The sequence below is a fragment of the Nansenia antarctica genome, assembly GCF_963989245.1.
Source record: "Nansenia antarctica genome assembly, chromosome: 5".
NCBI classification, from domain to species: domain Eukaryota; kingdom Metazoa; phylum Chordata; class Actinopteri; order Argentiniformes; family Microstomatidae; genus Nansenia; species Nansenia antarctica.
This window is the reverse complement of record NC_137690.1, coordinates 75,067,787-75,094,317: the sequence shown is the minus strand read 5'-3', so window position 1 is coordinate 75,094,317 and position 26,531 is coordinate 75,067,787. Positions and strand designations below refer to the sequence as shown.

Sequence of the window (26,531 nt, the reverse complement as noted above, 5' to 3'; positions counted from 1 at the left end):
CAACTGTCTTAACTCGCCAACTGCCAAAGAATTCTGGAAAACTCCAGAACCCCCAGTGAGTTTTGCAGTAGTACATGCTAACATGCTAACCAGTCCATATGCTGTATAATATGCTAACATGCTAACCAGTCCATATGTGACACATTCTAATGCTTTGGTCCTCACGTCGGGATCCGATGTAATGATCGGACTTTTCTTTTGAAAAATGTGAATACATTTCTGCGTTGTTGAAAAGCAATGACACATCGCTAGTCAACTGACACAGCTCGTTCTGTGAGCCTGCTAACAATGTAAAGTAGTGTTCTAGTTAACTAGGTAGCAGTGGGGATTACTCACCCAATCCATTGTGTTGCAGTGTTTTGGCTTGACTAGCGAGTTTGTGTTGGGATTCGTATTTCCGTAGTTCCGTGTTTCAAAAGAAAAGTCAGAACATTTTGATTGGTTGCCGACATGCGGACCAAATGATCAGACTGTGTCACATATGCAGTAGATCACACATGCTAACAGGCTAACCTGCCGTTGTCTCTCTGCAGAGGAATCCTCCACGGCGCTGAAGGTGGGAGCGTACGTCCTGATCGGCGTCGGGGCGCTGTCCATGCTGATGGGCTTCCTGGGCTGTCTGGGAGCCATCTACGAGATCCGCTGTCTGCTAGGACTGGTGAGGGTTGAGTGTGTGTGTGTGTGTGTGTGTGTGGAGCTTGGCCGTGTGGAAAAGGAGGTGTTATGTGTACCCTTGAGTGTTCAGTGCTGCTTAGCCCCGAAATATTTGATTCCCTGTTTGTGTAATATGATTTGTGGAACCAAATAAAGTATTCAAATGTGTGTGTGTGTGTGTGTGTATCTCTGTGTGTGTATCTCTGTGTGTGTGTGTGTGTGTGTGTGTGTCTGTCTGTCTATGTCTGCCTGTCTGTCTGTGTCTGTGTGTGTGTGTGTCTGTGTATCGGTGTTGCAGGAAGAACAACAGACGGCGCAGGCGCCAGACCAGACTAGATGATCGTGGAGTGAAGATATTATTAAAGCGTATGCGCCACCTGTCCACCTGTCTGTCGATCAGCGCGTACGCTTTAATAATATCTTCACTCCACGATCATCTAGTCTGGTCTGGCGCCTGCGCCGTCTGTTGTTCTTCCTGCAACACCGACACACAGATCCAGGATCCGGCAGCGTCGTTGCTGTCACTCAAACAAACCCGGCAAATGTTTTACTGCCCCGGGCGATCAGGCAACCGTTAATGTGGAAACCTGTCCAGTGTTAGTCTGACTGGTCTCCTTCCTATCGGGGCGGCTGTGTCTCAGGAGGTAGAGCCGCTGTCTAATGATCGCAAGGTTGGCAGATTGGGGGTTCGAACCCCGGCTGGCCACATGTCGAAGTCTCCTTGGGCAAGACACTGAACCCCATATTGCTCCCAGTGAGCGGGCCGGCGCCTTGCATGGTAGCTTGCCGTCATTGGTGTGTGAATGTGTGCGTGAATGGGTGAATGAGAGGCCGTTGTAAAGCGCTTCGGATAAAAGCGCTAGATAAATGCAGTCCATTTACCATTTACAGTACAAGTCTGACTGGTCTACTTCCTCCTCCTCAGTACTTCACGTGTCTCCTGTTGATCCTGGTGGCCCAAGTCTCTGCCGGCGTGCTCATCTACTTCCAGAAAGACCTGGTGAGTCATGATGTCACTTCCTCTCTCGAATGTGCTCTGGAGTTTCTGTTTCGGAATGTGTCATTATTTGAAAAAGCGTATTGGGTGGAACTGTAGTATGTAGAACCGGTGCGAGTGTCTGCCATCTGTAACAAAGACTTTGTTTCTTGAGCTCTAGGTTTTACATTTCTTTCTGCAGTTCTGTGAATATTTCATCTCCTAGAGTGGACCTATCGCTAAGCCACGGCCCCTTTGAAAACTCGGACAAACAAACAAACAACGCTTCACTGACAACAGGTCAAACAGGTCTGGGTGCGTTCCTCCCACGGTCTTCCCCAGAGGCCCGTCCCACAGCACTAAGTCTCCCGTCCCTCTTCTCCACCGTGGAGCGAGTCGTCCCTCTCGGTGGCTGATCAAGAGCTCGATTTCCTTAGGTCGGACCAGCTCTTCCTTCTCGACCCCAGGGAAGAACTTACAGAGTCGCTCTGGACTGATGACCTTGTCTGCACGAGCGATTGTGTCGAGCCCGTAGCATACCATCTCGTGGGGACTCCATCTGTTGTTGCTCCACGCCCTGACCTTTAGCAGGTATTTGTTAGTCTTGACCCTGACCTTCATTCCACCGACCCCCTGCACGGTCAGTGTTACTTGCCTCCGCTCCAGTTGGAGACGATCGGCGGCCCGGTTGGTGATATAATTTGTGTCGGAGGCGAGGTCTATGAGGGTTCCCAGGGCAATCCTGCTTCTGTTTTGACTGTCAATATCATCATTAGTACTGGATGTTCCTCTGGCCCATTCTCTGCGAAGAGACTTCCGCCTTCTGCGCCCGTGCTCAGTGTCATCGAAGCCTTACTGGTGAATGCCTTCGCCCTCCTCTCCTGTTCAGGGTTGAGTCCCAAAGAATCCAGGAATTCTCGTTGCTTGTCATAGAACCCTGGCCCTGTCCTCTTCCCCTCACTCCATTTGGGGCACAGAAGGTAGTGATGACTCGCCCCTCCTTCATTCTGCTTGCACATTCTGCACAGGTACCGGTTACTACACTCTCCGTCGGCGCCGTGCATGCCCAAACATTTCTGACAGGCTTTGCTTTGCTTTGCTATGGCTCGCTTCTCTGCCAGACTGAGACTCTTGAACTTACGGCAGAAGAATATTTTGCCACCGTGCTGATCGCTTCCACAGATGTCACACTCTTCTCTTCTTTCCGAGTTTCTGCCCGTGACTCTGGTTTCACCTCGATGTTCTTCCTCTTCTTCATCTACCGGTGAGTCTTTCTCCGTGGCCCTCGTGAATGCCCTCTTCTCCCATCTGACTGGCCTCTCCGGTGTTCCCCCAGAGGTCTCCGTGGGGCCTCGGATTCGAGCCATCCCCTCGAGGATTACTTCCTGCCTTTTTAGAAACAGAAGAAGAGCATCGAACCGCTTGTCTGGGGCGACTTGGTTTACGGGTTCGGTTACAAAGGTAATCCAGCCTTCCTGCACGCGGTCTGGCAGTTTGCTCTCGATGGCTTTAAGTACAAGTGGGTTCTTCATAGCGCCCACTTCTCCTAAGTCTGTCAGGTCCATGAGGGCTCTTTCCACTGCCTGAATAAGGTCGATCGCTTTCCTCGGCTGGTTTCCTTTTACCGCTGGTATTCTTTCCAATTCCTCAATAATTTGCAGCGCGATGGTTGCCTTGTCTCCAAACCGATTCTCCAAAGCTGTGAATACGTCTTCCGCTGAGCGGTAGCTCGAGAGTTTGAGCTCCTCGAAAACCTTTCGGTCTATGCTCTCGAGGAGGTGGAGTTTCTTCACCTCTGGTGATCCCGATGGGTCTCCCTGCTGCTGCAGGCTTTCCCAATCTTTCCGCCAGCGATGAAAATCTCTCATACACCCGCTGAACACGGGCAGCCTTGTCGGAGGGAGTTTGATCTTGGAGATGGCTCCAGTGCGGTTGCCTCCATACGTGGCGCTCTCCAGCCCTGCCTCCCGGGCTTGTTCCCATGCTTCCCGCTGAGCCTCCAGTAGTTTGGCGCGCTCTTGAGCGGCTATTTCTGCTGCCTTCAACTCAATCACGGCCGCCTTCTGCCTTGCCTCAGCGATCTCTTCTTCGGCCCCCAATTTCACCTTCGCTGTCTCCTTCTCAAACTCGGCCACGCTATCAGCTGACTTCAGTCTTGCCTCAGCGGCTTTCCTTTCCAGCTTGGCAATAGCTTCTTTATTTTCTCTATTTGTCGCTCGATCTTTGGCCTCTTCTTCGGCGAGAACGTCGGCCCTTTTCCTCTCATCTTCGGCGAGAGCGTCGGCCCTTTTCCTCTCATCTTCGGCGAGAGCGTCGGCCCTTTTCCTCTCATCTTCGGCGAGAGCGTCGGCCCTTTCTCTATTTGTCGCTCGATCTTTGGCCTCTTCTTCGGCGAGAACGTCGGCCCTTTTCTTCTCACCTTCGGCGAGAACGTCGGCCCTTTTCCTCTCATCTTCGGCGAGAGCGTCGGCCCTTTTCCTCTCATCTTCGGCGAGAGCGTCGGCCCTTTTCCTCTCATCTTCGGCGAGAGCGTCGGCCCTTTCTCTATTCGTCGCTCGATCTTTGGCCTCTTCTTCGGCGAGAGCGTCGGCCCTTTTCCTCTCATCTTCGGCGAGAGCGCCGGCCCTTTTCCTCTCATCTTCGGCGAGGGCGTCGGCCCTTTTCCTCTCATCTTCGGCGAGAGCGTCGGCCCTTTCTCTATTTGTCGCTCGATCTTTGGCCTCTTCTTCGGCGAGAACGTCGGCCCTTTTCTTCTCACCTTCGGCGAGAACGTCGGCCCTTTTCCTCTCATCTTCGGCGAGAGCGTCGGCCCTTTTCCTCTCATCTTCGGCGAGAGCGTCGGCCCTTTTCCTCTCATCTTCGGCGAGAGCGGCGGCCCTTTCTCTATTCGTCGCTCGATCTTTGGCCTCTTCTTCGGCGAGAACGTCGGCCCTTTTCCTCTCATCTTCGGCGAGAGCGTCGGTGGCCATTTGCTTTGCTGCGGCGGCCTTGTCGGCCATTTTGTCAGTATTCTCCTTCTCAACTCTTCCAAATTCAGTCACAAACGTTTCCCAAAGTTCATCCCTTTTGTCCTCCAGCTCCTCTAGTGACTTTCTCGTGTTGCACGCCTCAACTACAGGGATCCACTCCCCCCAGCTTGATAGCAGACTTCGCGCTTTGATGATGAGGTTCTCTGTGAGTGTGCTTCGTTCTTTACAAACGTCGTGGGTTGCCTCTTCTAGACTGATCCTCTTCGCGCCTTCGTGACTCCTTTCTGCTCGTCTAATTGTGGATGAAAGTTCGACCCCCGCGAACCTTGTCCACATGTTGGCCTTTAAGACGTGACCGGCCTGTTCAACCTTCTGAGCTCTCTCCTCAGCGGCATTGGTGATGTCTTGAAGAAGCTGACTGTTACCTGTCTCAGGTTCCTGACTTGCTTTGGCCTGCAAACCTTCCTCATAATTGTCGTCTGCAGAGTTTAGGTCTTTCGCGTTTGACAGGAGCGCTATCCACTCGCGTTTCATGTCATCTTCGCCCATCAATGCCACTGACCTGATGATGTGGCGGTATCCTCTCTCAAAAGTGACTGCCAACTTTTCCCTTTCGGTCCTTAGTGCCTCCATTCTGCCTGTGACTCAGAAATAACTTGTGTGTACCTGTTTCGTCTTTCTATCTTATATCTTCAGCCCTCTCTGACTCCCTGAGCTGATTTGCGCTGGTCCCTGCACTTCCTTAACTAGTCTTCGGCAGCGGAACCAGGTTCACCGTGGGGTCATCCCAGGGATACTGCTAAAAATAAAATAATAAAGTGGGAGAGGATTTTCCTCCCCCCGACGACTTAATACCCAGGTACACACAAACCTATTTTAATGCAAACAGTCAAAAAGTCACAGAGAAGAGTGCTGGGTGTGGGTAGCTCTCTGGGTAGCTGCTATTAGCTCGCAATTCCTTTCTTGGTGGGTCTTGTAGGTTAGCCTAGCTGGCTGTGGATTCTTGCAGTTGGGTTAACCAGTTGAAGCTAGCCGTGGATTGTTTCACTCCTTGCCTGCCTAGCTAGCTGTAGCTTTGAATGCTATAAGCTCTACCGCGTGCCTGCTGCGCTATTTCGACAGCAGGGCTAACGCTAGCTTAGCTGGCTAATGCTACGCTAGCTAGCAAGTGGCTAATTAGCTACAGTCGCGGGCGCCACGGCTCCGTTTCCGGCCTAGTTAGCCGTAGCCTTGAGTGCTATAAGCTCTACCGCGTGCCTGCTGCTCTATTGCGACAACAGGGCTAACGCTAGCTTAGTTGGCTAATGCTCCGCTAGCTAGCAAGTGGCTAGCTAGCTACAGTTGCGGGCGCCACGGCTCCGTTGCCGGCCTAGTTAGCTGTAGCTTTGAGTGCTATAAGCTCTACCGCGTGCCTGCTGCGCTATTGCGACAACAAGGCTAACGCTAGCTTAGTTTGCTAATGCTACGCTGGCTAGCAAGTGGCTAGTTAGCTACAGTTTCGGGCGCCGCGGCTCCGTTGCCAGCTGGCGGCTGCGTCACTAACCTGACCAGGCTTTAGCTTGCTCTTATCTCCGGTGAATGGATCCTTGTCCTCCCGGAGCTTCTGTTGCGTCCAACCGGGCTTGTATTCCTTAGCTAACTGACGGTCCGTCCTCCTGCGGTCGTCAGCGGGTGTTTTACAATTGTTCAGCTCTCCCTCTAGTTAGCTGAATGGTGAATCTTCTGCTTGCTCCGGCAGTACGGGTGAAATGATGAGACTGACACAATTCGGTTTGATTTCCTTCTTCCTCTATTAAACAGATTGTAAAACTGAACACAACACATTGATATCAGTACATGTAAATAATTAACAGTGAACAAACTAACAGAAAAGATTTAACAAGCTACACAATCATACAGAACTCAACTTACCAACTCCCATCTCTCTTTACAACTGATCTCCCGTCTCCCCTGTCTCTCAGACCACACTCATTAAGCCCGCCCCCATTTCTATCTAACCAATCACTCCACTCATGCATACTTTTAACCAATCACAATCAACAAATAGAATAACCCCCAAATGAACCCTCCCATGGATTAGCCAAACAGTGACTGACTGACCGACCGTGACTGAATGACATTCAATGACTTACAATGGCGGGAGTTGGCACATTTCTGATTTCTGATTTACCACAGCAAGTAATAGACATGTTTTTTTAAAAGATGACGAATATTTAATCTAGAAGCTTTTCACCGTCAGATATTAGCGAGTTGTTTGTCCGAGATTTCTGCCTGTGGTGACTTTTGCTGTGATATGATTGGACAATTTCTATTTTGGGGGCGTGGCTTAGCGATAGGTTCATTACACACCCCAGGTGACGCCTTCTGCTTCGGTCAAGATGAAACTGAAACAGGTTTTGGTGACTTGAGTCCAAGGTTCTGAGTCCACGGTTTCTACAATGCTCTGCTAGAAAGTGTTGCTGGGACTTTCCAAAGGTGTACTGCGTGTCAGGACAGAGGTTGAGTGTGGATAACGCCTGATCAGGTTCGTTTTGATCTGATTTTGGGATGACAACACGCCGGGCAAACCTGAAAAAAGAAGAATCATTCAACTGTGTTTGGTTTTCTAGTGCCCCCTGCTGGTCAGACATGGTCAGTGCAGGGTGGTTGGTTGGGTATTACTGCCCAGAAGGGAAACCTTGGCCAGGTGTGCCTGTCTGTGTGTGTAATAATAATAATAATAATAATAATATAACTTTTTATTATGCAAACATTGCAGCTCAAAGTGCTTTAATCATTATATAATCATAATTTACTTATTTAGTCATTTAAAGGCAATATTAAAAAGATGTGTTTTTGGATCTGAATCTGAATCTGGAGCATAAAATGAGAATGCAGCCTCACCAAATCTCTTCTTTTGTACATGTGGTACACAGAGAAAACCAGCGTCAGAAGACCTGAGAGCTCTATTGGGCTGATATGCTAGCAGAAGACCTGAGAGCTCTATTGGGCTGATATGCTAGCAGAAGACCTGAGAGCTCTATTGGGCTGATATGCTAGCAGAAGACCTGAGAGCTCTATTGGGCTGATATGCTAGCAGAAGACCTGAGAGCTCTATTGGGCTGATATGCTAGCAGAAGACCTGAGAGCTCTATTGGGCTGATATGCTAGCAGAAGGTCTTTCAGATATTCCGGTGCTGTGCCAGTGAGAGCTTTATAAACAAGCAGAAGTGTCTGTCTGTGTACCTTCCTTCTTCTAGCATTAGGACTACCATGGGCCCTGGCCCGAGCATAGATGACCTTTCTTTTGCGACACTTTACTTCACTTAAACTTGTGTAAGTAACTTTGGAATAAAGCGTCTGCTAAAAATGACACATGTAAATGTAACATCAGCCCCAAACCATGCACTGGCTGGCCTGCTGTGGTCTGGCAAAGCCAACCTCACCAATCATCAACATCACCCTTTTCTTTTTTTGGCATGGAAATAAAGTTTCACACACACACACACACACACACACACACACTCTCCCGGACCAGTCCAGCCGCCAGTCTCCCTTAGGAGCCAAAGGGAAGCGTCTGACAAGGATACATCTTCTGCCCCCCAGCACTGCGTCTCCTGAAGACACCCGCTTTTCCCCTCTACTGCGTCCCTAAAAACTTCTATTGCCCCTCTTGTACTGTTTCTCTGTTTCTCCAGTGTCTAAATAAAAAAAGAAACTGGTTTTTAAAAAGGTTTAGAAGAAGGTTTTTCCTTCTATCAATGGCCCCGGGCCTCAGCTGGATTACTCTTCCTGCTACGACTGGTGGATTGATGATTCACTTGCTTAGTCAAATGTATCGATTGTAAGTCGCTTTGGAACAAGGCGTCTGCTAGATGCCCAAAATGTAAATGTAAATGGATACATTTGTATCTGAACGCCAGCCTTCGCTGGGGGAGCCTGCATGCGTACAGCCGGCCAGGGCCTTCTGCCAAATGGACATTCAAGGCCTGATGTTGCTTCAGTGCTTGAGGAACTTGAGGAAGGAGATCTGCTTTTTCGATACCCAGAGCTGCTTCTGTTAATAAGCACTTCAACAAACAACCACATCCAACGCAGCTAGAGGTTTAGAGTTTAGAGTTTAGAGTTTCGCCTGCAGCCTCGGATGGCATGTCTTACCAACCGTTAAACATATACTTCCTGTGGTTTTGTTCTTGAATTACACACACACACACACGCGCACTCACGCACACACACACACACACACAGACACACACACACACACACACACACACACACACACACACACACGTGGAATCACTTAGGGGAGCAGTAAAGGGCTCAGAGAGTCTGTATCTGTACGAGCTCTTGATCCAGTGAGTAAGGAATGGAGGTCAGAAGGGCTCAGAGTTGATAATAATAATAACCTTTATTTGTGTAGCACTTTTCCTGCAAACGTTGCAGCTCAACGTGCTCACCGAGGTCATAAAATCTGACCTTTACAAACAACTGTTCTATTAAGTGTGTGTGTGTAGTTGGGAAAGGCATTGGGTCATAGGCCTTAACATTAGAACAGCCGTGCCTTTCTTACCTACTAAAAGAGCTGCCTTCTTTACAATGCTCAAGCTGCTATTTATGAATGAATGAATGGTCTTTATTGTCATTAATATAGTACAGGTACCAAACAACGACATTTGGGAGGGGGGGCTCCCCTGGTGCTAGGAAAAACAACAACTAAAAAACAAGAATGGAAAGGAGCTGGTTTACATAAATAAAGGCTATGTACACTATCCACTATACTATACTGTACAAATAAAACACTGTGCTGTACTCTATGCTATGCTATACCTATTCTAACATTTCCTATCTCTGAACCTTATGTACCCTAGGGTTGTCATATTGCACATAGTGTTATTGCACATTCATTTAAAGTGTCGCAGTTTGCAGGTTTGAAATGTACACATTTGTGTTTCAGTATTACACTTGATTTCAATCTAGTAGCTGCCATCAATTTGTCTAGATTGTCCAGGGCCAAGAACCTAGGTTTTACACACAACGACCACTAGTTGACCACTTGTAAATTATCCTGCTTCCTACACAGAAAAACGGCAAAATAGCTTCATACTAGCTTATCCTGATGTGAGTTTGAAAATGTAAGGATACTGGGTGGTAGAACGCACATATCTAGGACAAGTCATGAAAGGAGGGTCCTGAAATATGATCGAGTGCAAAGATATAAACATTTTCTTTACTCACAGTTTCTTTACTGGCAGTTCTAGTGATAAGAAAGAAGAAGAAGGAGATACTTTTATTGATATTGTCAACACACACGCGACACAGCACACTCCTAGGGAGAACCGAGCTCTGGGCACAGGGTCAGCCCCCGTCCGGCCACACGCAACACAGCACACTCCTAGGGAGAACCGAGCTCTGGGCACAGGGTCAGCCCCCGTCCGGCGCCCCTGGAACAATTAGTGGTTCAGCGCCTTGCTCAAGGGCACAACAGCAGTGGCGGTAGGACACCATAGATATGATCCCAGCGACCCTCCGGTCACCAGCTCACATCCGGCTCCCTCCTGGGCTGGGGATCGAACCAGCGTCAGCCAGGCCTCTCTCTCTCACCTCTTTCCCCTCCTTTTTCTTGGTTGAGTTGGAAACCACTCCACCCACTCCCTCCACCCACCCACCCTGACTGACCCTGTCCTTCCCTGCTCCCTCCTTTGTTCCAGTTGAACAGTGAGATGTCCAACATGGTGAGCCAGATCCTGAACAAGTACCCCGGCAAGAACAGCAGCACAGAGCAGGCCTGGGACTACATCCAGAGGACGGTGAGAAGAGGGGGCGGGGCTGGGTGTTGTAACTTTATAGGTTACATGATTGATTGACAGTTAAGATGTATTATTTATCGTTAAGAGAGTTAAAAAGAAGTACATTTCTGTTGTATCAGCTAAGAATACTTTGCGGATGTTCTTAAGTCTCCCCAGGCCTCAGGGTAGCGTTCCTGAGCAGTTGTGTTCCTCTCCATTTGCTCAGTTTGTACTGACAAACCTGATCAACAGTGTGGTCATTAATTCCCATTCGAATGAGATGAGGGACCCTGTGAAACAGAGACATGTCCTGCCTATTTGGATTTGGATAGTAGGAGGCAGATATTGAGAACAAAACCTTACTAGGGGGTTTGGGGGGGGGGGGGGGGGTGGTGGTCATGCTTTTACTACATGTTGTCCCTTGGCCTCAACCTGTGCACATAAAACTGAATAAACATCATATAGCCCTCGAAGCTACCATTCTCACTTTCGCTAGAAGCCTCCGAGATACTCCTTAGTTGCTCAATCTATCTCTCTCTCTCTCTCCCTCTAACTCTCTCTCTCTCTCTCTAACTCCCCCTCTCCCCCTACTCTCTCTCTCTAACTCTCTCCCTCTCTAACTCTCTCTCTCTCTCTAACTCTCTAACTCTCTCTCTCCCCCCCCCCCCTCTCTCTCCCCCCCCTCTCTCTCTCTCCAGATGCATTGTTGTGGCTGGGCAGGGCAGATGGACTGGCATGGTAACCCCGTCATCGTGAACAGCTCCCAGCTCCTCTTCCCCTGCTCCTGTCAGAACCTGTCGCTGGTGGCGGACCTCCTGGCGGGCAACGCCTCCGACAGCGGCTTCTGTGAGGCCCAGTCGCCTGATTGGCCCGTCTACGACACCGTAAGAACCCCCCCTACCCCTACCCCTCCCTGTGCTAGTACAGTAAGAACCCCCCCAACCGCTACCCCTCCCTGTGCTAGTACAGTACTTCGTGAGCTTAGAATGATAAGGTTCTATCTCCGTTTAGGGCAGTTCAGAGATATTGAGCGTCAAAGTTTTTACATTCCATTATGTTTTGTGAGATGGAACCTTTGTATTTGATTAATTACTAACTACAAAAATCTCAACATTTAAAAAAAGAACAGCACACAGGCATTAATAAACACCTAATGGATCAGATTATGTAAAAAAACTAAATTGACAAAAATTGAGATAGAACCTTATAATTCTAACGTCACGACTTCACAGTGGCCATAGACAACTTAAGGCCGTGTTCACACTTGACATCTTTTTTTTTTTTTTAAAGTGCGGCCGTCAGTGCCTTTTTACATACAACCCTATGGAAAACGGAAAAAAAGCGTTCGCCTTTTAAAAAGCGTGAAAAAAGCGCAGCTGCCGCCGCCGTTTTCAGTTGAATTTCTTGAACTTTTCAGAAAGGCGCTGTGTGATGTCACAAAAGCGCCTTTCTGACAGATGACCAATCAGGACGAGGAGAGTAGGTACGTGTGGACCTTCCCTAGTAACCTACTTCTAGCTACCGGTGCTCCGAGACGTCAGACCCACCAAGATAAGACAAAAACAATGTAGCACACCAGTTGAACAACTGGTGATGTTGCTGTTTCACACTACCTAGAGTTATATGACACGAGTCACCAAAGGTACAGCAACATACACACCAAAGAGTTCATCTGGGAACAGATCGGTTAACAAGTTAACATACTTGTTGGACAAGTAGACCATAACGTTTATACAATGTATGATAACGGTTACAATGTATCGTGACGTTAGGATTTTAAGGTTCTATCTCCATTTTTGTCAAAATGTAGTTTTTTTACATAATCTGATCCATTATGTGTTTATTAATGCCTGTGTGGTGTTATTTTTAAAATGTTGATTTTTTTTTTTGTTAGTAATTAATAAAATACAAAGGTTCCATCTCACAAAACATAATGGAATATAAAAATGTTGACGCTCAATATCTCTGAACTACCCTAAACGGAGATAGAACCTTATAATTCTAAACGGAGATAGAACCTTATCATTCTAAACGGAGATGGAACCTTATCATTCTAAACGGAGATAGAACCTTATCATTCTAAACGGAGATAGAACCTTATCATTCTAAACGGAGATAGAACCTTATCATTCTGAGCTCACGGTATGACGGTTAGGATAGAATCCCGTTGTTAAGGTTACAGAATACTCGTGCGAAGCGCTCAAAAGGTGGTGTAGGCTGCGCTTAAAAAAAAAAAAAAAGAGGTCAAGTGTGAACTTGGCCTAAGAAGAAAAAAAGAAAACACTAACACTTACTTCCAGTTGTCTGTTGTATAGTCACTCAATCCCTCTCTCCCTCTCTCTTTCTCTGTCCACTCCTCCTTTCTCTGTCCCCCCCCCTTCTCTCTGTTGCTCCCTCTCCCCCTCTCTCTCCCCCCTCCCTCTCTCCCCCTCCCTCCCTCTCTCCCCCCCTCCCTCCCTCTCTCCCCCCCTTCCTCCCTCCCTCCCTCTCCCCCCCTCTCTCTCTCTCTCTCCCTCTCCCCCCTCCCTCTCTCTCTCCCTCTCTCTCTCCCTCCCTCCCCCCCCCAGGGTTGTTCCTCCAGTGTGGAGTCATGGCTCCTGACCAACGTGGGGGTCGTCCTGGGGATCTGCCTGGGCGTGGCTGTGATCGAGGTAAGGGGAGGTTGTATGCATGTCCAGGGGGGGGGAGGGGGGTGGCAGGGTTAGGGGAGGTGGTTAGGGGTAGGGGAGGTTGTATGCATGTCCAGGGGGGGAGGAGGGGATGGCAGGGTTAGGGGAGATGGTTAGGGGTAGGGGAGGTTGTATGCATGTCCAGGGGGGGGGGGGGGGGGGGGGGGGGGGGCAGGGTTAGGGGAGATGGTTAGGGGTAGGGGAGGTTGTATGCATGTCCAGGGGGGGAGGGGGGTGGCAGGGTTAGGGGAGATGGTTAGGGGTAGGGGAGGTTGTATGCATGTCCAGGGGGGGAGGGGGGGTGGCAGGGTTAGGGGAGATGGTTAGGGGTAGGGGAGGTTGTATGCATGTCCAGGGGGGGTGGCAGGGTTAGGGGAGATGGTTAGGGGTAGGGGAGGTTGTATGCATGTCCAGGGGGGGGAGGGGGGTGGCAGGGTTAGGGGAGATGGTTAGGGGTAGGGGAGGTTGTATGCATGTCCAGGGGGGGGAGGGGGGGTGGCAGGGTTAGGGGAGATGGTTAGGGGTAGGGGAGGTTGTATCCATGTCCAGGGGGGGAGGGGGGTGGCAGGGTTAGGGGAGATGGTTAGGGGTAGGGGAGGTTGTATCCATGTCCAGGGGGGGAGGGGGGAGGGGGGGTGGCAGGGTTAGGGGAGATGGTTAGGGGTAGGGGAGGTTGTATCCATGTCCAGGGGGGAGGCGGGGGGTGGCAGGGTTAGGGGAGATGGTTAGGGGTAGGGGAGGTTGTATCCATGTCCAGGGGGGAGGCGGGGGGTGGCAGGGTTAGGGGAGATGGTTAGGGGTAGGGGAGGTTGTATGCATGTCCAGGGGGGAGGGGGGTGGCAGGGTTAGGGGAGGTGGTTAGGGGGTAGGGGAGGTTGTATGCATGTCCAGGTGGGAGAGGGGGGTGGCAGGGTTAGGGGAGATGGTTAGGGGAGGTGGGGGTGGTCCTGGGGATCTGTCTGAGCGTGGCTGTGATCGAGGTAACCCGTGGTAACCCTGTGATCTGCCTCCGTCACCCAACACACGTTCCTCTGGTCTGGATCCATGTGAATGGAACCGCTTATCTGGATCATAGCATATATATATATATATAGCATATATATATATATATATATATATATATATATACACACATGTACCTCCCCCAGCTAGGCAGCTGAATAGAGTCATTATACACCAGTCACCTGCAAGGAAGGACATTTGCGTGAGAGAGAGAGTGTGTGTGTGTGTGTATGTGTGTGTGTGAGAGAGCATGTGGCTGTGTGTGTGTGTGTGTGTGTGTGAGAGAGATTGTGTGTGTGTGTGTGTGTGTGTGTGTGTGTGTGTGTGAGAGCATGTGGCTGTGTGTGTGAGAGAGTGTGTGTGTGTGAGAGAGCATGTGGCTGTGTGTGTGTGTGTGTGTGTGTGTGTGTGTGTGTGTGAGAGATTGTGTGTGTGTGTGTGTGTGTGTGTGAGAGCATGTGGCTGTGTGTGTGAGAGATTGTGTGTGGGTGTGTGTGTGTGTGTGTGTGTGTGTGTGTGTGTGTGTGTGTGAGAGATCATGTGTGTGTGTGTATCCCTGAGGTAAGGTTTAGGTTTCTGGTGTGACGTTGGTGTTGGTTTCAGGCTGCTAAGCTGGAGTGATGACAGTAGCGTCTAGTCTTTTTTGTATCGCTCTATTTCAACACGTGGTGTTGTTGTGATAATAATAATAATTCATTGTGTGTGGTTGTGTTCCCCTGCAGCTGCTGGGCATGGTCTTGTCCATGTGTCTGTGCAAGAACGTCCACCAGGAGGACTACACCAAGGTGCCCAGATACTGAGGCTGAGGGAGGCAGTCACACACACACACCCCCACACACGCACACACACACACACGCTCACACCCCCCCCCCCCACACACACACACACACACACTCACACACACACGCTCACATGCGCACACACACACACAGACATGCACACGTACGCACGCACATGCACACACACACACACACACACACACACTCACACACACACGCGCTCACATGCGCACACACACACACAGACATGCACACGTACGCACGCACACACACACACACACACGCACACACACACACGCCTGTTTTGGGAGGCACTACTGTCTATTCTGTCAGTCCAGTTTCCTTGCAGCACTTTAGAGAGGTTAGATGTGGTAGCGTACGTTGGCTGATGTCCTCAGAGAGACCTGGAGGAGAGAGGGAGGGCTATGAAGAGTCATAAAAGAGAGAGAGAGAGAGAGAGTGAGGGAAATTATGGGTGTGAGGAGAAGAGATTAGAGATTAGTATATCGCTTCCCTGCATTTTGGCTATAGAATCAATACACTTGTATGGTAAGGACCAAAACAAATGCCTAGCCCCCCCCCTACAGTACTGCTCTGTGCGTTGATGTAGATGTGATTGGATTGGACACGTGTTAATGTAACAGATGACTTCTTTGTTTACACTACGCTCCTCCAATCCTCTCAGATCTCCCAGTGGCTCCAGGGCAGGGCTAGGCGGGGGAGGGAGGGACTAGGGGTCCATTTGGGGTTGAGCATTATGATGTGTTCGTTTCTGTAGTGTTTGAGTTTATGTGCATTTTTGTTAGCTTTAGTACCATGTATATAATTTTTGTGAATATTAAGTGAGCCTTTTTTAAGTGTCCAGTCCACTACTTTGTTTTAAAAAAACAAACAAAAAAAGAAAAGTTGATAATTTGTTCCAGGGAGTTGTGGGTTGTTTGTTTGTTCAAGATTTATTTTTTACCAATAATGTTTTTTGAAAATAATTGGAATAATAATGAGATACTAAAGAGGAACAATTGTGATACTTTCTCCCCAAAAAGGTGTCTGTGCTTTAATCATGAACATTCCACATTGGCAAAGAAAGCCATCGTTTACAAGTGTCTGATGACATGCAGAATGCTTTGTTTTCTTATGAAATGGATGCTTACCAGCTTTCACTTAAATACTCAATATCTAATTTTCCTTAAGAAGACTCATTTCGTGACGTTAGAATTATAAGGTTCTATCCCCATTTTTGTCAAAATTGTCCAAAAAAAATGTTTTTACATGATCTGATCCATTATGTGTTTGTTAATGCCTGTGTGGTGTTATTTTTTAAAAATGTTTAGTTACATGTTTTAGTTAGTAATTAATAAAATGTAAGGTCAGGATTCCATCTCACAAAACATAATGGAATGTAAAAACTTTGACGCTCAACATCTCTGAACCGCCCTAAACGGAGATAGAACCTTATCATTCTAAGCTCACGATTTGAGAAATGCAACGTTTCTTTTAACAATATTTTAAATCAGGGATATAACCTTTCTGTCTGTGAGTAAACTGAAGCAACTGGAGTTTTTGGTTTTTAAAATGGGGGAAAAGATCCACCTGGGATACAACATTTGTTTTTTGTATAGTAATTCATTTAGAATGAAATCTATGTTTACTTTAACTCTGAATGAAGGTCTTTAATTATTATTATTTAGTTTTTCTTTTATAATATTAAAGAAAAGACACCCTGATGTTTTTATTTGTATTGTATGTATGATAAAACATTCCTTCACCCACCTTTAGTCACTTTTAAACCATCGGACGGTTATGGCTCGATGATAAACTTCAGTTTGGTAGCTGGATCAGTTAAACTCCTTCACGTTGATCTGTTGTATTTTGTCAATAAACATGGGAAAGACCGTTTGAGTGTGTGTTTGTTGTCATAGAAACAGGGTATCCGCGGTGTCTTGAAAAGTATTAAAAGTTGATGAATCAATTTTGGGAAAATCAAGACCCGTAATAATTATTTTAAAAGTCTTATCACGATTTTATGAGGTGTTGAATTTTGTAGGTATTTTTCTGAATTAGACTCTGTCCAAAGAGTTTGAGTCCTAAAAACATTTAGTAAAAGTTCGTGAATTTATTAGTTTTAATTAAAAACAAAGATGAACCGGAAATGGTGTTGTATGATAGTGGTCTAAAGCTGTTAAGTTAAAGGTGTCACGTGTTCTGCAAAGAGAATCCAAGATGGCAGAAAGCTACTGAAAGGAATCCAAACTTGTGATACATATTGACAATATATCAGTAGTACTTCCTATATTAGATCCGTGTTGGGATATTATCTGGCGCAAGCATTTTACTTTGTATTTGGATAACATTTACTCATGATTTTTTTATTTTATATATATATGGAACCCCAACGCTAGCCACTAGCTAACGTTAACTAGCTCACCAAGCTTGGTTTGTGTTGTTCGGACATGTGCCAGTCGACCAGCGAACAAACAACATTGTGCCGCTCAATCTTCACGGGGTGATTGGTGATCTACGGTCCTTCCCGTGACAGCCACCGAGACACAGAACATTGACTATCGCGTTATTCACACAAAAACGACCAGAGAGCTGCACACCGCTAGAAATACATAGGAAATAACTAGCCAGTCTATGTGAATTAAAGCAAATATGGATTCGAAACGTGGATACAGCGAAACTCGTCCGAGCAGCAGCAGCCCGGCCGCCAGTCCTGCACCGGGAGGGGGCAAAGCAGCGGGCGGGAACGCGTACGCAAACGGCGGGAACGCGTACGCCAACGACGGCAGCTTCATGGAGATGTTCAAGAAAACAATGGAGGCAGAGAAAAGGCAAAAAGAAATGGAGCAACAAGGCTGCAGCGATACGACCGGCGCCGAGGAGGGACAGTCGACACAGGAAAAGAAGAGCCTTGGCGTGACTAGCTTTGTGGGGAAGCGCAGAGGCAGTGCTAAGTTGGCCCTCAAGACCGGCATGGTTGCGAAGAAACAGAAATTGGATCCTGAGATTGAGCCAGGCAAGGGAGAGGCCTGGCAACATTACATGGCTGAGGTGAAGAAATATAAAGCCCAGCAGTGTGGTGATGACGACAAAACCAGGCCTCTGGTCAAGTAGACTCTGGAGGAGCGTTAGAAATGCTAGGAGGAGAGGAGGAGAGGGGAGGGGAGGAGAGGAGGGGAGGAGAGGAGGAGAGGGGAGGAGAGGAGAGGAGGAGAGGAGAGGGGAGGAGAGGAGAGGAGTGGAGGAGAGGAGGGGAGGAGGGGAGGAGAGGAGAGGAGGGGAGGAGAGGAGGAGAGGAGAGGAGGAGAGGAGTGGAGGAGAGGAGGGGAGAGGAGAGGAGATGAGGGGAGGAGAGGAGAGTGGAGGAGAGGAGAGGAGAGGAGAGGAGAGGAGAGGAGATGAGGAGAGAGGAGGAGTAGAGGAGATTAGGAGAGTGGAGGAGAGGAGAGGAGTAGACTCTGGAGGAGCTTTAGAAATGCCAACAGGTTGTTGAGGAAAACCAACAGGGAGACACTTTGGAAGGCCGCAGCCTCCAAACTTTCCCCCCACTGCCAGACTCAGCTACCCATCACAGATGCAACGATCTGCCACACGCAATATTGTTTCATCTCGTCTTCCCCCAGACTATTATTCTTTTTTTGTTTATAATTCATGTCAGCTTGTGTGGGGCAATTGTAGTTGGATATGGTGTTACAGGCTTGTAGAACATGTATGATTGATCCTGCTTGATTATTAAAGGGTGATAGCTCCTGGATTGAGTCCACATGTTGATAGCTTATTTTGGATTCCTGTTGATTTGGCATTTGATGTCATCTAAATCAAAGTTTGGATTGAAAATACTGCCCATTGACTTGTGTGTTGTGCCTCAGGTGTGTTGGTTTGTGTGTAAGAAATCCTGACCTTACATAAACTCAAATGGCTGTTTCAACCTCAAGTTTGGAGGAAGCACAGAATATTGTGTAGCCTTATGAATGTATGGATTCATTCACATTTTTGGGGGTTCTTGGGATACGCTATTTAGTTTTAACTATCAAACCAATCTTTTATCCTGTGTGGTTATTTGTTACCCCGATTGCTTGATCTGTCAAATAAAGTATTTTTATGAAAAAAAAGTTAAAGGTGTCATGTCAACGGTTGCTGTCAACGGTTACAGCTCCAAGTGGCGGTGAGGTCTGGAAAAATATTGACAAGGTCTTTAAAAAGTCTTAGAAAGGCATCCTGCCCACCGGGGCCGGGGTTCGTATCCCGGCTCGCCAGATCCAGATATGGCCGAGGCACACGGGAAGCGGCATATTGGCCGGCCGCTTCCGAGGGGGGTATAGGAGTATTTCTGGACTAGGATCCGTCGCGCAACACCGCCCCCGTCTGGTGTCGGAGTAACGGTACTGGGCTCGAGGAGCCAGTCAGCCTAGTCTGCCTGGCGGCCTCCTCTGGGACTGCCGGCCACGGGGTCGTGCGGCGGATCCTTCGCAATAGGCAGGGGATAATTGGATGCTAAGTTGGGTTAAATTGGCTACCAAATTGGGTGAAAAGGGGATAAAATCTGAAAAAAAAAAAAAGGCATTGAAATTAACCTCAAGATTCCTGTATATACCCTGAAGAAAGAGGAGCTGTCTGTAGGCTGGTGACCATGCCCTGCACAGGGTTCCCACGGGTCCTTGAAATCCTTGAAAGTTTGTGAATTTGAGAAAAAGAAATCAAGGTCTTAAATGTTTTTGAAAATAGACATGGGTCATTGAAAGTGCTTGAATTCCCCTCCCTCTCTCTAAAAATATCTATATTCAAAAATGTTTAACTGAGCTCGTCAACTAGTTCTGTCTCAAACTATGCCGTGTTGGGTCCTTGAATGTTAGGGAATTTGAGTCTTGAAAGTCCTTGAAAGGTGCTTGAATTTGATGTTTCAGAAGGTGTGGTTAGAATTATAAGGTTCTATCTAAATTGTTTGTCAAAATTTTGTTTTTTACATAATCTGATCCATTAGGTGTTTATTAATGCCTGTGTGGTGTTATTTTTTTTAAATGTGGAAATTTTTTAGTTAGTACAGTGTTTCCTCCAGGATTTTTTACCATGGTGGCGGGTAGTGCATGCGCACGCGCGCTCAAAACAACGACGTAATTGAACATAAACTAAACTTTTTTAAAAAACGTTTTAAATGCTGCTATTGTTTGCGAAGTTACAAGATCGTTAAGGGCTCTGCACACAGCGTGCGATTTCTGTTGCGCGTCGCCGTCAACGTTCCATTTTGAAGTTTGAATGGAAGTCTATGAGAACATACAACAGAAATTGCATCGCACGCTGTGTGCAGAGCCCTTTAGCCCGCAGCGCAGAGCGCACAATGTATACGAGTTGACTCGCTGGAACGAGACACGCCGCAAGACCACCACACACGTGCCATATCATACCGTCTCATCATAATTATTACATCGTATTTATCATCATATTTTTCACTATGTGTGGTTACCTGACCGTCTTCCTCATCTTCTGGTACTTTTCGTTTGAAATACTTTAACAAACTCATCTGAAAATGGAACCAGGAATTTATGAACACATAGCTAGCTAACATTGCTAGCTAACATTTCTGGCAATTACTTTAAGTAGTTCTAAGGTAGCGGAAACATAATTGTTTCACAAAATAGCCTGATTTAGTTGACCATGAACATCAGACTACATTACGAATGTTCATTTAAAATACTTGTATACTGAGCACTGGTATAAGAACACGAACCATAGAATGCAATAACCCACCGTCGTGCTGATGCAGTGTTGCTAATCAATCTGTAATGGATTGTAACACCTGAAGTAGTTTGTAGACTAGACGCAGCCTACCTAGATGTATTCGACCAATCACAAAACAGTTTTGCAAGCGCGTCGCTTCGCGCTTGTGGGTGTGTCTAGCGCTGTGAAGGTCTGAAAAGCGGCCTAAATCTTTTTTTTTTTTTTGGGTTGAGAAATCTGCATGGTGGCGGAGGAAATTCCATCGTGGCGGACCGCCACGATGAAATGCATGTAGAGGAAACACTGTAGTAATTAATAAAATACAAAGGTTCCATCTCACAAAACATAATGGAATGTAAAAACTTTGACGCTCAATATCTCTGAACTACCCTAAACGGAGATAGAACCTTATCATTCTAAACTCACAATGTAGTGGGGGAGAAGGGTAACTCCACAACTCCCCAACACTCAAATATTACCAATTACCAATATTTGGGTATTACATTTTACATTTACGGCATTTAGCAGACGCCTTATTCGAAAGCGGCTTACAATTAATACATTTGACTAAGCAAGTGAATCATCAGTTCACCAGTTGCAGCAGGAAGAGTAATCCAGCTCAGGCCCATTGGCAGTCTCCGTGATAAAAAAAAAAAAGTTTTTTTATTTTTATTTTTTAGATATACTGTATAGACACTGGAGAAATAGAGAAACAGTAAGGGCAGGATGCCAGCGTCGTTGCACAGATGGCGTATCCACAGCAGGAAACGTCTCCCCAGCCAAGGGAGGGCTTTGTCCTGCCAACGTGCTGCTGTGTGTGTGTGTGTGTGTGTGTGTGTGTGTGTGTGTGTGTGTGTGTGTGTGTGTGTGTGTGTGTGTGTGAGTGTGAGCGTGAGCGTGAGCGTGAGTGAGTGAGTGAGTGAGTGTGTAAGTGTGTGTGTGAGTGTGAGTGTGAGTGTGAGTGTGTGCGTGCGAGTGTGTGTGTGCGTGAGTGTGTGTGTGTGTGTGTGTGTGTGTGAGAGAGAGTGTGTGTGTGTGTGTGTGTGTGTGTGAGTGTGTGTGAGTGAACACTGTCCCTCAGTATCTCCCAGAGGAAGGCTGAGGTCATACCGCCTGCAGCTGGGGCCGTCTGTTACACTCTTTTAGACTATGTAGTTTTAGTTTAGTTTTTAGACTATGTAGTTTTAGTTTAGTTTTTAGACTATGTAGGCCAGGTTTTGTATTGTATTTGTTTGTGGTGGATGTTGTATGCCTGTGAACAGGTCACACTTGAAAATGAGCCCTTGGGGCTCAATGTGTTTTTTACCTGTATAAATAAAGGTTAAATTGAACATGAATTTCATGTCTCTATGAAAATATGTCTCAGCCTACTGTCTATTTTTGTCTTGAAACCATTGTTGTCCATATTTATACTGTTGAATGTGTGGGTGGTGATGAGGCAGTACTGGTGGCTTAATGTGGTGGGGGTGGCGCCCCTAAAATCTGGGGGGAGGGGGGGCATCAAATCATACTCTCGCCTAAATGCCTAGGGCACCTAAATGCCTAGGACCGGCCCTGCCTGTGACTCTGTGATTCTAGCATCAGCAGCAGTTTCCAGCTCGCTGTTTCACAACTTCCACCCCTCAAAGATTATGTGGAAATTAGATGAGTAGATAGTAGACACTGTATGGAGCTCAACATCAAGATAAGCTTCACGTCACGGAGTGAGAGATGAACTGAGGTGACTATTACACTGAGCAGCAGGCAAACGACTGTGAACATTCTGAAACAGAATGGCTTCGATCACAAAGCTGAGCATTCTACTGGCTGCTCTCATCAACACCATCACCGCAGACCAAGGAATAATCCGCATTGAAAAGGAAGGTGAAGATTATAAATTTGACACTCCTATGGGGGGAAATTACTGTGTGATCTTCATGTCCGTGGCTGAAGAGACCCTGCTGCTGTTGTGGAACACGTCTAACCCGTCACTTGAAAATTCTACGCTGGCTGAAGACTTAAAGGATCGATTAAAAGCCACATTCGAGAGTGACAATCAGACAGTTCTCTCTCTGGGGATCCACAATGTGACTCATTCAGACTCGGGGCTCTACAGTGTGGAGTGTTGGGAGGCTGGCAGGGTGTCACAGAACCACAGCGCCAGTCTCTCAGTCTGCAGTGATGTGACTGAGAAGCGTATGTACCCGGTTGCTGGAGGGACAGTAGACCTGCCGTGTGAGGGGGCAGGTGACCACCTGACTGTCCAATGGCTGAGGAAGAGGAGGGACACCTGGGACTGGGAGAGAATGTTTCTGGACGATGAGAGCAGAACCCTGAACCCCCTCATGGAGGACCTAAGAGACAGAGTACAGCTGGTTGACAACAGCTCCTCTCTCCGCATCACCAACACCACCTTCAAAGACAACTATTATTACTGCTGTCTGGTCCTGGATGGACAGCGTTGTGTCGGCAGAATGATATACCTGTACGTCAGACCAGGGTATGTTCTAGGCTCACTGGGGGAGGAGGCTGTGCTGCCCTGCTTCCCTCCTACCCATGGGACAGAGGTAGGGTGGTACACCCCTCATGGACGCCTCCGCTCAGCATCACCATCTCAAAACCTCTCTGAGGACGCCAGTGACCTCTCTGAGGACGCCAGTGACCTCTCTGAGGACGCCAGTGACCTCTCTGAAGACGCCAGTGACCTCTCTGAGGACGCCAGTGACCTCTCTGAAGACGCCAGTGACCTCTCTGAGGACGCCAGTGACCTCTCTGCCGGAGGGAAGCAGACATACGTGCTCGACGGAAGAGTGGCGGGAAATTACTCCCTGGTCGTCCCCTCTCTGATGCTCGACCACACAGGTTATTATACCTGTCGAGATATCAAGGGTGGTTTCGTCATTTCAGATTATCTTCTACTGGTCTGCCCCCCCCGCGCCCCCGCTACAGCGCTCTACTCAGAGGGAGAGGAGGTCGTTCTCAGCTGCAACTCTAGTCTCAATGAGTCAGGCTGGGTTGTGTGGTACAGACAGACTGATCAGCATGATGGTGTCTTTCTGGACTCAAGTCCATGGGGGCAAGAACAACCTCCTGAAGATTTGATTGGACGAATCAATGTTTCTCAGTCCCTTACAACCCTGGTCCTCTCTAACCTCTCACTGGAGGACAGTGGTCAGTACTGGTGTGCTGTCTATACGATGTATCAGACAGACGTGTGTCACTCATCAAACAAGACCCTCCTAGTCTATCAGGAGAAGGACCCCTTTGGCATCGACTCCGTGTTCTACGCGGCGCGGTGCTCCCTGGTGACCTGTGTTCTGCTGGGGTTGGTCTGTGCTGTGGTGGCTGTGGTGCTGGAGACCAGGAGGAGGAGAGGGGAGAGAGGAGGAGAGGGGATAGAGATGGGGAGTGAAGAGGAGAGAGTAGAGGTGATAGAGGAGAGGGAAGAGGAGAGAGTAGAGGTGATAGAGGAGGAGAGAGAAGAGGAAACCAGTGTGTGAGCAGATGAGGCTAAATGTACGGCATTAAGCAAAGAAAATGTCTGCAATATAGACGTTATGTGTATATATACTGTAGATATATGTGAGAGGAGGAGGGAGGGACTCCAAACTCATTTATGAGACCATATGACAGTGTGCTAGTTATTTTAATGATATGAATTAGCATGACTCTTGCCTGTACATCCCAATACATTGTTCTTTTTTATTTCTCATGATTGTTCAGTAGTATTATATACCGTTGTATTCCATCAATGGATTTAGATTTCTTAACCCGGCTTCCAAACAGCTCTGAAAGTCAACAAAGGATGAACTGTACATCAAATACTGTAAAACTTTGCGTATATTTCCTGTTTGTATCATTTTCATGTATGAGTGACTATAACTAGGCTATGAATGTACATTTTCATCATTTAGCTTTTACCAAAAATAAAGAAACCTTGAAAAATGGTTTTAATCATCATGGAAAAATAATTTGTTCTAATGTGTTCAAAATCATTTCTAGCCGTCTGGCTTAACAAGAAAACATGATTTTCTCAGGGGAACAGTTTCTCTACTAAAAGCCGAACGGAACATAAAATTCTTCAGCTTATTTTGAAACATGGATACAGATGAGGGGCTGAGCTGATGTTGTGTGACAGCTTGTTCCAGTGTTTGGCTGCGTAGTGAGGGAATCCCACCTCTACACTGTTGCTGCCGCTCTCTCTAGGACCCGTTAGAAGGCCTCAGATGATCTTAGGGATCTAGGTTTAGGTTCATTTATTTGTTTATTTATTTGTTTATTTAAAAGGGACAGTGGACAGTCATTGACTCTCCCTGAAGTAGCTGGGAAGCTAAATTGCATCAGCAGTCCCTGGGCAGGTAAACCCACAGGGGAAATACGGCCTCAGATGTTATGAATGAATGAATGGACTTTATTGTCATTGCTACAGTACAGGTACCAAACAACGAAATTTAGGAGGGGTGGCTCCCCTGGTGTTAGGAAAGGGGAAAAAAAACACTTTTAGAAAAAAAAATCACAAGAAGGGAAGGAGCTGGTTTACATAAATAAAGGCTATGTACACAATCCACTGTACTATACTGTACAGACAGACGACTAGGGTTGTCATATTGCACAATAGTATTATTCCACATTTATTTAAAGTGTCGCAGTTTGCAGGCTTGAAATGTACATGTTTGTGCCTCAGCACTACACCTGATTTCTTCAGTCCAGCAGCTGCCATCAATCCGTCCAGACTGTCCAGGGCCCTGAACCTAGGTCTTTGCTGTGTTCAGGGCCTGGACGGCCCTGTGGTAGAAGCTGTTCTTTAGTCTGTTTGTCCTTGCGCCCAAGGTCCTGAACCGCCTTTTCGAGGGCAGCCTGGTAAAGTGTTCGTACCCAGGGTGGGTCGGGTCCCTGGAGATCTTGGAGGCCTTCCTGAGACAGCGTGTGTTGTACAGCTCTTCCAGAGAGGGGAGGGGGGCGCCGGTGATCTTCTGTGCTGTTCTCACGACTCTCTGTAGCGCATTTCTCTCCGCTGTTGTGCAGCTGGAGAACCAGTTGCAGATGCCGTAGGTGAGGATGCTCTCCACTGCGCCGCGGTAGAAGGTCACCAGTATCTCCTGCTTGCTGTGTTCCTTCCTGAGGACTCTCAGGGTGTATAGCCGCTGTTGTGCCCTCTTGATGGTGTCTTTTGTGTTGTCCTTCCAGGTCAGGTCATCCCGCATGTGCATCCCCAGGAATCGGAGGGTCGAGACTCTCTCCACGCTCTCTCCGTCGATGAGCAGGGGCTGGATCTCAGACTTTTTCCTCCTGAAGTCTACGATGATTTCCTGGGTCTTTGACTTGTTCAGCAGCAGGTTGTTAACCTTGCACAGCTTGCTCAGTTGCTCTACCTCATCCCTGTACGCCGCCTCGTCCCCCCCCGAGATGCATCCCACCACGGTGGTGTCGTCTGCAAACTTGACGATGGAGTTGCTGGGGTGGACGGGGGTGAAGTTGTAGGTGTAGAGGTTGTAGAGGATGGGGCTTAGCACGCAGCCCTGGGGGGACCCAGTTCTGAGTCTGAGGGCTGTGGAGGTGTGGGGGCCCACCCGCACCCTCTGGGGGCGGTCGGTCAGGAAGTCCTTGATCCACGCACATATAGAGTGTGGTAAACCCAGGTCTAGTAGTTTGGTCACTAGCCTGTCTGGAAGGATGGTGTTGAAGGCGGAGCTGAAGTCCATGAAGAGCAGTCTCGCGTAGCTGTTTCCCCTCTCCAGGTGGGATAGAGTGGCGTGGAGAGTCGTCGCGATGGCGTCCTCTGTGGACCTGTGGGCTCTGTAGGCGAACGGGTATGGATCCAGGTTGGGCGGGAGGCGTGTGAGTATGTATTACCCCATCTAAACTCAGAAAGGCTGTAAATTTCAAAATAAAAGTGGGTAACATTACTATCACAAGAAAAGAGGATATTACATACCTGGGCTCCATCTTAGAGGCAAATCTTTCCGGAGATAAAATGGCAGCAAAAGTAATCAAAAAAGTGAACCATAGAACTAGATTCTTAT

General features: G+C 47.8%; 1 protein-coding gene across 1 annotated transcript in view; it reads left to right on the top strand.

The window, feature by feature from the left end:
• The window catches only part of LOC308158384 (CD82 antigen-like), a 38,949-nt gene extending 24,062 nt beyond the window's left edge, over window positions 1-14,887 (top strand). Inside the window, exons 3-8 of the mRNA XM_080531972.1 lie at window positions 534-658; window positions 1,580-1,654; window positions 10,287-10,385; window positions 11,063-11,248; window positions 12,932-13,015; window positions 14,758-14,887. Of these exons, the coding sequence (XP_080388098.1) occupies window positions 534-658; window positions 1,580-1,654; window positions 10,287-10,385; window positions 11,063-11,248; window positions 12,932-13,015; window positions 14,758-14,835 (647 nt within the window). The 3' untranslated portion in view covers window positions 14,836-14,887. The remainder of the gene's footprint in view (window positions 1-533; window positions 659-1,579; window positions 1,655-10,286; window positions 10,386-11,062; window positions 11,249-12,931; window positions 13,016-14,757) is intronic.
• Window positions 14,888-26,531: the final 11,644 nt, after the last annotated feature.